General features: G+C 33.8%; 1 protein-coding gene across 4 annotated transcripts in view; it reads right to left on the bottom strand.

The window, feature by feature from the left end:
• The window catches only part of pltp (phospholipid transfer protein), a 10345-nt gene extending 3218 nt beyond the window's left edge, over positions 1-7127 (bottom strand). Inside the window, exons 1-9 of one of the 4 annotated variants that reach the window (XM_016496759.1) lie at positions 6911-6972; positions 5603-5671; positions 3340-3463; positions 3138-3237; positions 1999-2124; positions 1355-1510; positions 1131-1194; positions 939-1002; positions 762-853 (exon numbers count right to left, since the gene is read on the bottom strand). In XM_016496759.1, the coding sequence (XP_016352245.1) occupies positions 762-853; positions 939-1002; positions 1131-1194; positions 1355-1510; positions 1999-2124; positions 3138-3237; positions 3340-3448 (711 nt within the window). In that variant the 5' untranslated portion in view covers positions 3449-3463; positions 5603-5671; positions 6911-6972. Of the gene's footprint in view, positions 1-761; positions 854-938; positions 1003-1130; positions 1195-1354; positions 1511-1998; positions 2125-3137; positions 3238-3339; positions 3464-4208; positions 4350-5602; positions 5672-6910; positions 6973-7057 lie in introns of those variants that run through there. The other 3 variants (XM_016496762.1, XM_016496761.1, XM_016496758.1) reach the window with 3 other exon arrangements.
• Positions 7128-12447: the final 5320 nt, after the last annotated feature.

Below are 12447 nucleotides of genomic sequence, written 5' to 3' on the forward strand. Positions count from 1 at the left end.
AAGTTAAGATTTACATTATTTAATTTATAGATTTGTATTAAAACTTTTTAAAAAAGTTTTACTATTACTATATTAATAATATATTTTGGCAATTTTTTGTAGATTTTGAAATATTTATATATATATATATATTTATATATATATATATATTTGCTGAATGGTGAGTGTTTTAGATTAATGTAATCTATTAATCAAAACCAAGTATTAATGTATTTTGAAACTTATCATTATAATCCTATGCTGTTTTTTGCACATGTACTATGGTAACACCACGTTTTTTTTTTCAATGACCAATATGGCACTGATATATAATATATTTAAAAATGGCAAATAATACACTATACCGTTCAAAAGTCTGAGATCGGTTTAAGATTTTTGTAATGTTTTTGAAAGAAGTCTCTTACTCTCACCAAGGCTGCCTATAAATACAGTAAAAACACTAGTATTGTGAAATATTTATTCTAATTTAAAATAACTGTTTTCTATTTTAATATATTTTAAAATGTAATTTATTCCAGTGATCAAAGCTGAATTTTCAGCATCATTACTCCGGTCTTCAGTGTCACATGATCTTCAGAAATCATTCTAATATGCTGATTTGCTGCTCAAGTAACATTTCTGATTATTATCAATGTTGAAAACAGTTGTGCTGCTTCATATTTTTTTGGAAATCGTGATACATTTTTTTATATGAATAACATGTCTTTGCTGACCCCAAAAACTTGCATATAAAGTTCAGTAACTAGTCATCTATCACTCACCCTAAAATCCATATCAAGGCTAGTTTCTGTCACCACGGGGTCACTTAGCAGTGAATAATCGATGCCCACGTAACTGTCCACCTCCGTGCGCACTGAAAAACACATTCCCGTAAACACACGAGTCTGCCAGATCAATATATCACAACAGTTTTACAATGATCAGCATTGTTCTCTAACCTGGGATTGTTTCCAGTAGCTGGTTAATCAGAACTAGTGCAGCATGATTCAAGGCAGGACAAATCTGACAGAGACATATATGCAAAAGTTGATTAAAATCTGTTACAATGTCATTAAAGTTACAATATATTTATGTATGTGAGCACCAGTACAAGCATCAGCTAATCCTGACTAGAAAACAAGCAAACAAACCTGTTTATTTAAGACGAAGCGCATTCCTGTAGTCAGGAACGTTCCGATAAAGTCATAAACCCTCCTGTGGGAATATTTAGAGACACATAAGAATATGCCATGTAACAGACAGACATGCAAAATGCTGAGCAAACAATGTATTTCATTCATAAAGAAGCTGTACACTTCATCAAATCATGTCATGTGCAATAAACATGCTCAACATTCAATATAGAGTGGTGTACCCGAGGGTCCCGCTAAATCTGGCCCTCATCTTGGTGATGAATGCATCACAGGTGACGTTGGAGATCTTGAGACGTCCGTCCTTGTCTTTGATGAGATGGAGGACTGTGAAGATGTTGACACCTTCAGCGGAGGCGTTGATGGCTCCCTCATCATAACTGATGGAGAGAAAGGGGGCACCTCATCAAGGATGCATTTATTTGATGAGAAATACAGTAAATATTGTGAAATATTATCACGGTTTAAAGTAACTGTTGTCTATTGCAATACATGTTAACATGTAATTTATTCCTGTGATCAAAGCTGAATTTTCAGCATCATTACTCCAGTCTTCAGTGATCCTTCAGAAATCATTCTAATATGCTGATTTGCTGCTCAACTGATTATTATCAGTTGAAACCCATTGTGTTGATACATTTTTGTGGAAACTATGATATTTGTTTATATTAAGGATTCTTCGATTAATAGAAAATTCATAAGAACAGTACTTATTTGAAACTGAAATCTTTTGTAACATTTAAAATGTCACTTTTGACCAATTTAATGCGTCCTTGCTGAATAAAAGACTCCTTTCTTTCAGTTGCTTGTGACCTCAAATCATGAACGTCTTTTGCTTGCTTTCTGCAGATGTGTTCTTCAGACTCACAAGAGCCAGTACAGGATGCGTCTCTGGAAGTTGAGGGTGATGGAGGAGTTCTGCACCTCGAACAGCAGCCCCACATCAGGCTGGAAGCGCAGGTCAGACGTCAGGTTCAGCTCCGTGATCTTCACACTAAACAAACATCAGAGCCGGCGGGTATGGAAGCCCGTTTCCGCCAAAAAAAAAACAAAAAAAAAATTGCGACTTTACCTCACAATTCTGATTTTTTTTCTCAGAATTGTGTGATATAAACTCGCAATTGCGAGTTTAAAAAAATCATAATTGTGAGATATAAACTCGCAATTCTGAGAAATAAAGTCAGAATTGCGTGATATAATCTCGCAATTGCGTGTTATAAGAATTGCGAGGGGAAAAAGTCAGAATTGCGAGATATAAACTCGCAATTGCACAGAAAAAAAAGTCAGAATTGCGAGTTTTTATCTCACAAGTGTGACTTTATATCTCGCAATTCTGTGAAAAAAAGTCAGAATTGTGAGATAAAAAGTCGCAATAACCTTTTTTAATTTTTTTATTCAGTGGCGGAAACGGGCTTCCATAGGCGGGAGGTTTTATGAAGCGACTCATAGGTTCGTTCAGCCCTTGTGGTTGTCATTCTAGTCCATACTTAGTAGGCCTTTTCAATGCCACTGACACCTAAAGGGCACCATCACCCCCTTCTGAATTAAGAATGGGACAAATGGGACAAAATTGGGCATTTAACAGGACTGTACAAGGAAATTTGATTTGGAATGTCAAAAAGAAGAATTTACTGAATTGCAATTCCAAAAAAAAAAAAAATCAGTACCGCATCCTGGTAAATCTATCTATCTATCTATCTATCTATCTATCTATCTATCTATCTATCTATCTATCTTTGTAGTTACAAATTACAGTTATCTTTGAATTTCACATAGTTTCAATTCTACTTCCTTACATTAATTCGAATTGCAATTCTGCATCCTCTTTGCTACCTCAGTTCAAAATCAGGAACTGAATTGGAATTTAAATGGCATTCTTTATTCTTTTCTGAGTGGTGCTCAACCCTGACGCTTACTGTGCGTGTGAATGACGACATGAGGGCGCTGTGTGCAACATGACTATATATGACGGTGGAAATCCAGTAGATAAAGGAAGGTCAAACATACTCTTTGATGGTGTACTGGAAACGGCCCTCTTTACCACGCATCTCTGGCATGGTGATGTTACTCAACTCTTCTTCCACGAACTTCTTTGTCTCGGCCTTCACTGTAAAGACGTCAAGCAGAGGCCAGTCTGAGGCTTTTATAGACTCCTAAATGATAGTTGCATTTTAAGTCTGAATGTTGGGCTTATTGTCAGATATCTTACGCATCTCCAGTCCTCTGTCGGTGATGCGGATCTTGCATCCAGGCGGTTCTGCTAAAGTCATTGTGATTAATGAAAGAAGAAAGATGACAGAGACTTTCAGCAGTCCCATGATTCCTCAGCAGACCTGAAAATCAACAATTTAGGTGCTTAATTTAATTTAAGTATGCAAGAGACATGTTGAGATAAGGCTAAGGTCAACCAAACTGTCAAATTATTTTTCAAAGTCGTGAATAAAACAAAGATTACTAAAGTATGTTTTACAAGAAAATACTATTTTAGTTTTTCTACTGTAGTAATGTTTTTGTAGAAATAATTTGTGAACTGTACTATTAATTTCTGAGTGAAATGTATTTTAAAGTAAATTCTACACCATATTTTTTTTCAGTCCAGGATCAAAAAGGTTAAAAAATAATGAAAATAATAATGAAAAAGTTTATTTATATTCCCAATTTCCATGTCTTTTTTCATTCAATACTTACACACATAATCAGTGAATAAGAAGAAATAGAAGCCAAGTTTAAAATAATTTGACATCATAAGTTTATATAATGGACTAAAATGGAGTAAAGATAATAAATTAATAAAGTAAAAGAGTAATTAAAATATATTAAAATGAAGTACAAAATAATACAAAATAAATTGAAATAATATATTTTTTTAAAAATATTTAAAAAAAAAATAATGTAAGTCAATTCAAATCTAATACTAGCGCACCAAAAACCCTTCCTCGTGCATTAGTTTTAAAGATCAGATCAGAGTTACGCTTTCTGTCCATTGATGGTGCAGCTTTTCTCTCCTGCACCAAAGAGCTTCTCCAGAGCGGCAGCTGAATATATAGAGACAGCAAGCAAATAAGAGAATGATCTTGCCTTTCAACCGTATAGAAGAAAATACCCAGTGAAAGAAGTCCAAGTGTGTCGTCTCTCGTCTCTGTAGCAGTGTGTGTGAAGGGTCTGTGTCTGCGTGTGTGTGTGTTTATAATGCAGAGGAGGAGAGACTGCGTACCTCGTCTGAATGAGAGAGAGAGAGAGAGAGAGAGAGAGAGAGAGAGAGAGAGGGAGAGAAAGAGAGAGGGAGAGAGAGAGAGAGAGAGAGAGAGAGAGAGAGAGAGAGAGAGAGAGAGAGAGACTCTATCCTTACAGCATCCCCAATGAGAACATTATTATGTGGTTTCTAGGGTGTTGCTGTAGTTTTTAGGCAAAGTGTTCTGGGCTGTTGCAATGCTGTTCTGGTGTTTTTCATTCATATACTGTTCAAATGGTTTGGGATGAGTTATATTTTGAGTTTTGTTTAAATCATTAAACCTAAGTATGATGAACAGTAAAAGTGTAACTTAGCAAGCAATATCCAGTACTGTAAAAAAAAAAAAAAAAGTTTAAACTATAAAATAGTTTTGCTTAACATTTCATTTTAAATAAATAATTTTAATTAATCAATTATAATTTTGCACTAATTTAAAATCATTTAAAATAAAAAAATAATAATTTTACATCTATTTAAAATATAAAATATATTAAAATCAGTTAAATGATAAATAAAATTAATTAATTAATTAATTTTAAATTAATTCAATTTTAATTTTAAATAAATAATAAATAAATATATTATAATACTGTATAATTATTAATAATAATTAATGTATTATCAATGTATATTAATTATATTCTGTTTACTATTTAATATAATAACTATTCAGATGAATTCAATTATATTAAATACAAGAACATCTGAACATTTAATTACTACTCAGTATAGTACTGTAGACTCAGTGGCCAACAGCTTAAATGAGGACACTCTCTTGGAGGTCGTGTGTGTGTGTGTGTGTGTGTGTGTGTGTGTGTGTGTGTGTGTGTGTGTGATGCTGGAGTCAGCTGTCTTTAGTCCCCCAGATATAACCAACGGGAACAAACGGGATCAAAACAAACCATCCCGCAAATGGGCTTTATAAGGTCATTGACCCCAGGGTCCGGCTGATTTACCTCGCTTCAGAGAAGACAGTCTCAGGCAGGCGGAAAGATTTCACAAATGCTTCATTTATTTTGTATTAAACCCTGTGGGCTTGGGAGCTTTTTTTAAGCGTCAAGAGGTAATTACTCCTCCGAGACAATGTCTTTCAGCAAACGCATTGTCTGTATGCAATAATAGGTGACCTTTGACACAAAATGATGCTGAATGAAAGTGTTTTTGCAATAAATCAAGTTTTTTGGGGAACAAGAAATAGCCATGACATGAGAATCAGTGCATGTTAGTGGAAATCGCTTACATTTGGAATGTTCCTCACAAGTGTTTTCAGCTGTAAAGTGGTGTTTGCTTTGAGAAGGCACTGAGGTTACTACAGTTCACAAACACAAGGTTGCTTCTTTAGGTCAATACCCCAAACATAAGAAATAAAACAATGTTACACAAGCAAAATCAACACCAAATTTACATTCAAAATATGTTTTGTTGACATTGGGACAGCACAGAAACTGCCTGGTTATGTAAATGTCCTTTTAAATTATACTTTTAAATAATGAAAAACAAATACATATTTTAAATGAATAAATTATCATTTTAATTACATTTTAAATCATTTAAAATATATAAATAATATTATAGTACTATATAATTATTAATAATAATTCATGTAACATTGATGCATTTTAATTACAAAACAGTTTTGCTCACAAAGTAATACGGCACAGCAACTATTTAAATGTACTTTTAAATTATACTTATATATTATAAATGAAATTATATAGTGTATATAATTTTACTTTAATAGTATATATACTTTTAAATTATATATATATATATATATAATTTTAAATAAATGGATATTTTTAATGAATCAATAATGAATTTTTAAAAATTACATTTTAAATAATTAAAAATAAATAAATACATTTAATAAATAAACAATATTTTAATTACATTTTAAAGCATTAATTATTTAATTTTTAAATCATTAATGACATTGTTAATGATTTAGAATAAATAAATAATATTATAATACTATATAATTATTAATTCAATAGCAAACTCAGAACATTTCAGATATTTCTATGTGTATTTGGGTCAAAGGGCAAAACAACATTATGTAAAATGTGCCGCAGCTATTTAAAACTAACTAGTGTTGATCCATAATTTAAGCAGTAAAATCCTCCTTGTGTAGCATTATTTAAAAAAACAAATATTAAGGCAATTGATATTTTACTTCTTTGACATGCAGAATTTTATTGTAATATACCTGCACATACAACTGTCAATTTATATATTTTAATTCCTTATTTACTTGTTCTATTTTTTATTATCTGTGTTTTTTGTTCTGTCACTGTCATTCTGTTGCACTGCGGAAGCTTCTGTCACGAAAACAAATTCCTCGCATGTGTAAACATACCTGGCAATAAAGCTCATTCTGATTCTGATTCTGATTCTAAATAGGAACCACTTCATGAAGGACACTATAAATCCTATGAGCCAATAATGTAAAAAGCTTCTCTATCCAGGATGCCGGTGATGTCCGACTGCCAAATTAACAGTGCAAATGAGCACAGTTGTCCAAATTAGCTTTATAGAAACAAAAACCTACCTCCATTTGTGCTGGAGGCACTCGTTCCCCTTTGAGTGATGCCACAAAATGAAACCATAAACTTTGTACACATTTTGTGCAAGCATTACAGCTTATTCCCAAACTTCCCTCCCCAAATAGTGCCTTTCACAATAATCGAATACTTACAGCGATGTGGAAATGCAGGCTGGGTAACTTTAGTGTTTCTGAGATATTAACTCTTAGAAGAAGCAGATATTTTCTTGCCGTCTGAAATGCACCAGTTTGAATCCTCGCTGTACTCCTTCCTCTTTTAGTCTGGGTTCACTATGTTCCCACTTTATAGGCAGCCAGAATTTATAAGGGCAGGTTGGGAAAAGGTGTTCCTCTTCGCCTCATGTCAAACGACCTTCTGACAACAACGTTGGCATTAATTCATAATCATGATGATGTGCAAAGAAAACATTTTCCAAAGATTAACATTGTTGCATCTGACTTCTGTTTCATTGTCTACAAACTGAAAAGCTGCAGCATTTCACATTATAGTGGAACGATGGCTGCAGGCTGCATCAAACAGAATCCAGCCGTCTGCCCTTTCATTTTTGGAGGCTAAACCTTAAATTAGTTCATGACTTCTTAGAAGCCCATGTTGCAAGGTTTCATAGAGTCACATGATGCAAGAAATGGGTTCGACTTCAAACCACAGAGGACCAAGGCGGAGCTCACTTTGGAGAATCAAGATGTTATTTCAAGCTTTTGGCCACCAATTATGGGGTGAGCAGCACATCAAACTTGCTTTTTTAAGTAAGACTTCAACCTGTTTGAAAAGAGTGGGCGAGGAAACGCGTCACATGCTCTTTGTACCAGACGGATGAGTAGCTCAAGTTTAAACTCAACTCTGGCAGAGAACATTTGATCTGGTTTTCCTCCCACCAAAGACCAGAAATCACTCAGAAGTCTTTCTGTAGACCATCAGTCCTGATGAACGGCTTGACGTGCACTGTAAAAACAAATCTGTAGCTTTTACAAAATAATTTTGGCAGCTGTGGTTGCCAGAATAATTTTGTAAAAAATACAGAAAAGCTGTAAACACCTGTGAGAACCTGTTTCCTGTGAGAACTTTTTACATTTTTTTAGCCAAAAGATTGCTGATCAACGTGCGCAGATTCCTCCGGTGAAAACTGATCCATCTGACTATCCTGCTTGCATTGCTGAATTGAGGGTTTTTGAGCCTATTACGTAGACTTTCACTCAAGTAATGGAGTTGAGTACTTTGTCCGCCTCTGGTCGTTTGTTAAAGCAGACCTTTGATTACATATCACTGAGTTTAGCACATCTGATCAACAAAAGTTTGTCTAGTGGAATATGTCCACTAGAGTTTAAACATGCTGTGGTGACACCTCAGCTAAAACGACCAAATTTAGTTCAGGATGAAATGCAGAATTACAGACCAATCTCTCAGCTGTGCTGCTTTGCCTCAAAAAACTTAGAAAAAGTTGTATTGCAACAACTACTCTCATTTCTAAGCGAAAATTCTATAGGAGAAAGGTTTCAATCGGGGTTCAATTCTTGTACTTTTCATGTAAAGCACTTTGGTTCAACCTCGGTTGTATTTTAAATGGTGCTATATAAATAAATAAACAAGAACAAGAACACATTTACGGCCAAAAACTGTAATTTTTACAGTATAATACTGGAATTTACAAACAAGAACATTTGAACGTAAACCAGTAAATTCAACAGCGCACACTGCTATTAAAATCTGTTTTGTACCTTTAACATACTGACAACCACGATTATAATGCAGGTGGTAAAAGAGAAAGCCACATGAAGAATCAAAGCTCATCACAAGCAGAAGTATATACTAATAGAAGGTGCACAGAGTCATTCACACAAACATTAAACACCATCATGGTAACACACATGATACTTAAATAATGCAATAAACTTTCATTGAACAACAGAAGATGTAACATAAAGCCCAAATGTACATAACTGATAAAAAAAACTATTAAAAAACATGAATATTTAAACAAAATACTTTCAAATGTGGAGTGTCACGCAGGGAATTCTGGGAATATCAGTTTACAGTTTTTGACTGTAAATTGACTGTTTTTCGGTGGTGCATATGAATGGGTTTCACTGGTGTTTGTCGGGGTTTTTTCGTTTCACTGGTGTTTGTGAGAGGCTTTTCAATGGTTATGGCCTATACGGCCCCTCATAGGAAAGTTATCAATGTGTCTGTCCAGAAACTAATGATGAACGCGCAGTTTGCAGAGAAGCATTTCAGTTGCTCACGGTGGACTTACTTAAAGGGATAGTTCACTCAAAAATGAAAATGTTGTCATCGTTTACACACCCACAAGTTGTTTCGGGCCCACAGTGATTTCTTTCTTCTGTTGAACATAGGGGAGGATGCTTTGGGGAATGTGGGTGGCCGTGCGGTTTCTGGTCCCCAGTGACTCAGTATATTTTTTCCCTACTATGGAAGTTACTGGGGACCGGCAGCTGTTTGGTTGCCCACATTCTTCAAGGTAGTTTATCTTCTTTTGTGTTCAACAGAAGAAAGAACTTTATGCAGGTTTGGAACAACCACCTGAGTAAAGAATTTTCATTTTTGGGTGAACCTTACCATTATCAAAAGCAAAAAAGGCCTCTAACACTAGCTTGCTCTATTCTTTTTCTATTCAATCTGTTTTTGTTTTTTACCTGAGTAAAGAATTTTCATTTTTGGGTGAACCTTACCGTTATCAAAAGCAAAAAAGGCCTCTAACACTAGCTTGCTCTATTCTTTTTCTATTCAATCTGTTTTTGTTTTTATTTATTATATAATTTTAAAACAAACCTTGCTATGTGTACTGCGTTAAGCTAACTGATACTTGTTATAGCACTTGCGTATCATTGCTCTTTTGTTGATTTTGATTGCTTCCATTGTCATCATTTGTAAGTCGCTTTGGATAAAAGCGTCTGCTAAATGACTAAATGTAAATTATACATTGATTTGTTTTTTTTGTTTTTTTACTTATAAAACTGTACAATTAACAGCATTTTACTGTAAAATTACACGAAATGTCTGGTTAGATCTTTTACTGTTTTTCCCCTGTATATAGTACGGGAACTTACTGTTAACCTATTAACAGTTTTTTTCATAGCGTTTTTACAAAATGTTACAGTTAAAATTACACTTATTTTTTACAGTGTGGGCTTTGATGTCAGGAAAGCACTGATTCAGGATTTGAGAACATTTGAGAACATACAGCAGCGTTATTGTTTATAACTACTGAAATTAAATTAAATATAAATATGACACTGTAAAAGAAAATTCATAAAGCTGTGAATAAAACAAAGAATATTGGAGCACGTTGTACATGAAAATACTTTTTCATGTGTTTCAAATTTCACGTTCAGTTCAGTGTTACTTGCTACTTGCCATTAATTGTTTGTGAAATTTATTAGCGATTATTAATATTTTTTTATTTAAAAAATTTTTTCCTTTTTCCAGCTGTCGATGTTTGTTTTCATTCTTGTACTTTTCATGTAAAGCACTTTGGTTCAACCTCGGTTGTATTTTAAATGGTGCTATATAAATAAATAAACAAGAACAAGAACACATTTACGGCCAAAAACTGTAATTTTTACAGTATAATACTGGAATTTACAAACAAGAACATTTGAACGTAAACCAGTAAATTCAACAGCGCACACTGCTATTAAAATCTGTTTTGTACCTTTAACATACTGACAACCACGATTATAATGCAGGTGGTAAAAGAGAAAGCCACATGAAGAATCAAAGCTCATCACAAGCAGAAGTATATACTAATAGAAGGTGCACAGAGTCATTCACACAAACATTAAACACCATCATGGTAACACACATGATACTTAAATAATGCAATAAACTTTCATTAAACAACAGAAGATGTAACATAAAGCCCAAATGTACATAACTGATAAAAAAAACTATTAAAAAACATGAATATTTAAACAAAATACTTTCAAATGTGGAGTGTCACGCAGGGAATTCTGGGAATATCAGTTTACAGTTTTTGACTGTAAATTGACTGTTTTTCGGTGGTGCATATGAATGGGTTTCACTGGTGTTTGTCGGGGTTTTTTCGTTTCACTGGTGTTTGTGAGAGGCTTTTCAATGGTTATGGCCTATACGGCCCCTCATAGGAAAGTTATCAATGTGTCTGTCCAGAAACTAATGATGAACGCGCAGTTTGCAGAGAAGCATTTCAGTTGCTCACGGTGGACTTACTTAAAGGGATAGTTCACTCAAAAATGAAAATGTTGTCATCGTTTACACACCCACAAGTTGTTTCGGGCCCACAGTGATTTCTTTCTTCTGTTGAACATAGGGGAGGATGCTTTGGGGAATGTGGGTGGCCGTGCGGTTTCTGGTCCCCAGTGACTCAGTATATTTTTTCCCTACTATGGAAGTTACTGGGGACCGGCAGCTGTTTGGTTGCCCACATTCTTCAAGGTAGTTTATCTTCTTTTGTGTTCAACAGAAGAAAGAACTTTATGCAGGTTTGGAACAACCACCTGAGTAAAGAATTTTCATTTTTGGGTGAACCTTACCATTATCAAAAGCAAAAAAGGCCTCTAACACTAGCTTGCTCTATTCTTTTTCTATTCAATCTGTTTTTGTTTTTATTTATTATATAATTTTAAAACAAACCTTGCTATGTGTACTGCGTTAAGCTAACTGATACTTGTTATAGCACTTGCGTATCATTGCTCTTTTGTTGATTTTGATTGCTTCCATTGTCATCATTTGTAAGTCGCTTTGGATAAAAGCGTCTGCTAAATGACTAAATGTAAATTATACATTGATTTGTTTTTTTTGTTTTTTTACTTATAAAACTGTACAATTAACAGCATTTTACTGTAAAATTACACGAAATGTCTGGTTAGATCTTTTACTGTTTTTCCCCTGTATATAGTACGGGAACTTACTGTTAACCTATTAACAGTTTTTTTCATAGCGTTTTTACAAAATGTTACAGTTAAAATTACACTTATTTTTTACAGTGTGGGCTTTGATGTCAGGAAAGCACTGATTCAGGATTTGAGAACATTTGAGAACATACAGCAGCGTTATTGTTTATAACTACTGAAATTAAATTAAATATAAATATGACACTGTAAAAGAAAATTCATAAAGCTGTGAATAAAACAAAGAATATTGGAGCACGTTGTACATGAAAATACTTTTTCATGTGTTTCAAATTTCACGTTCAGTTCAGTGTTACTTGCCATTTCTTTGTAATTGTTTGTGAAATTTATTAGCGATTATTAATATTTTTTTATTTAAAAAATTTTTTCCAGTGATGAAAAACCTAAACTTAATAAACTTAATTTTACCTAAACTTTGTTAGTCGGTGTGTCCTTGTGTCTTTCACCTTTAACCCTATAATTACTCAGGTAGGGTAAGGTTAGTCAAATCTAAACCATATACTCACCTCAGGGATGACATAAGACTCCTTTGTGGTTGTTCTTGTTTGAGGCTCAGTTTATAAGTAAAGTCTCACGGGAGGCAATCATAACAATACAATCTCTTCTTTTATTAG

Source organism: Sinocyclocheilus anshuiensis, unplaced genomic scaffold, assembly GCF_001515605.1.
Source record: "Sinocyclocheilus anshuiensis isolate Anshui unplaced genomic scaffold, SAMN03320099.WGS_v1.1 scaffold522, whole genome shotgun sequence".
Classification (NCBI taxonomy): Eukaryota; Metazoa; Chordata; class Actinopteri; order Cypriniformes; family Cyprinidae; genus Sinocyclocheilus; species Sinocyclocheilus anshuiensis.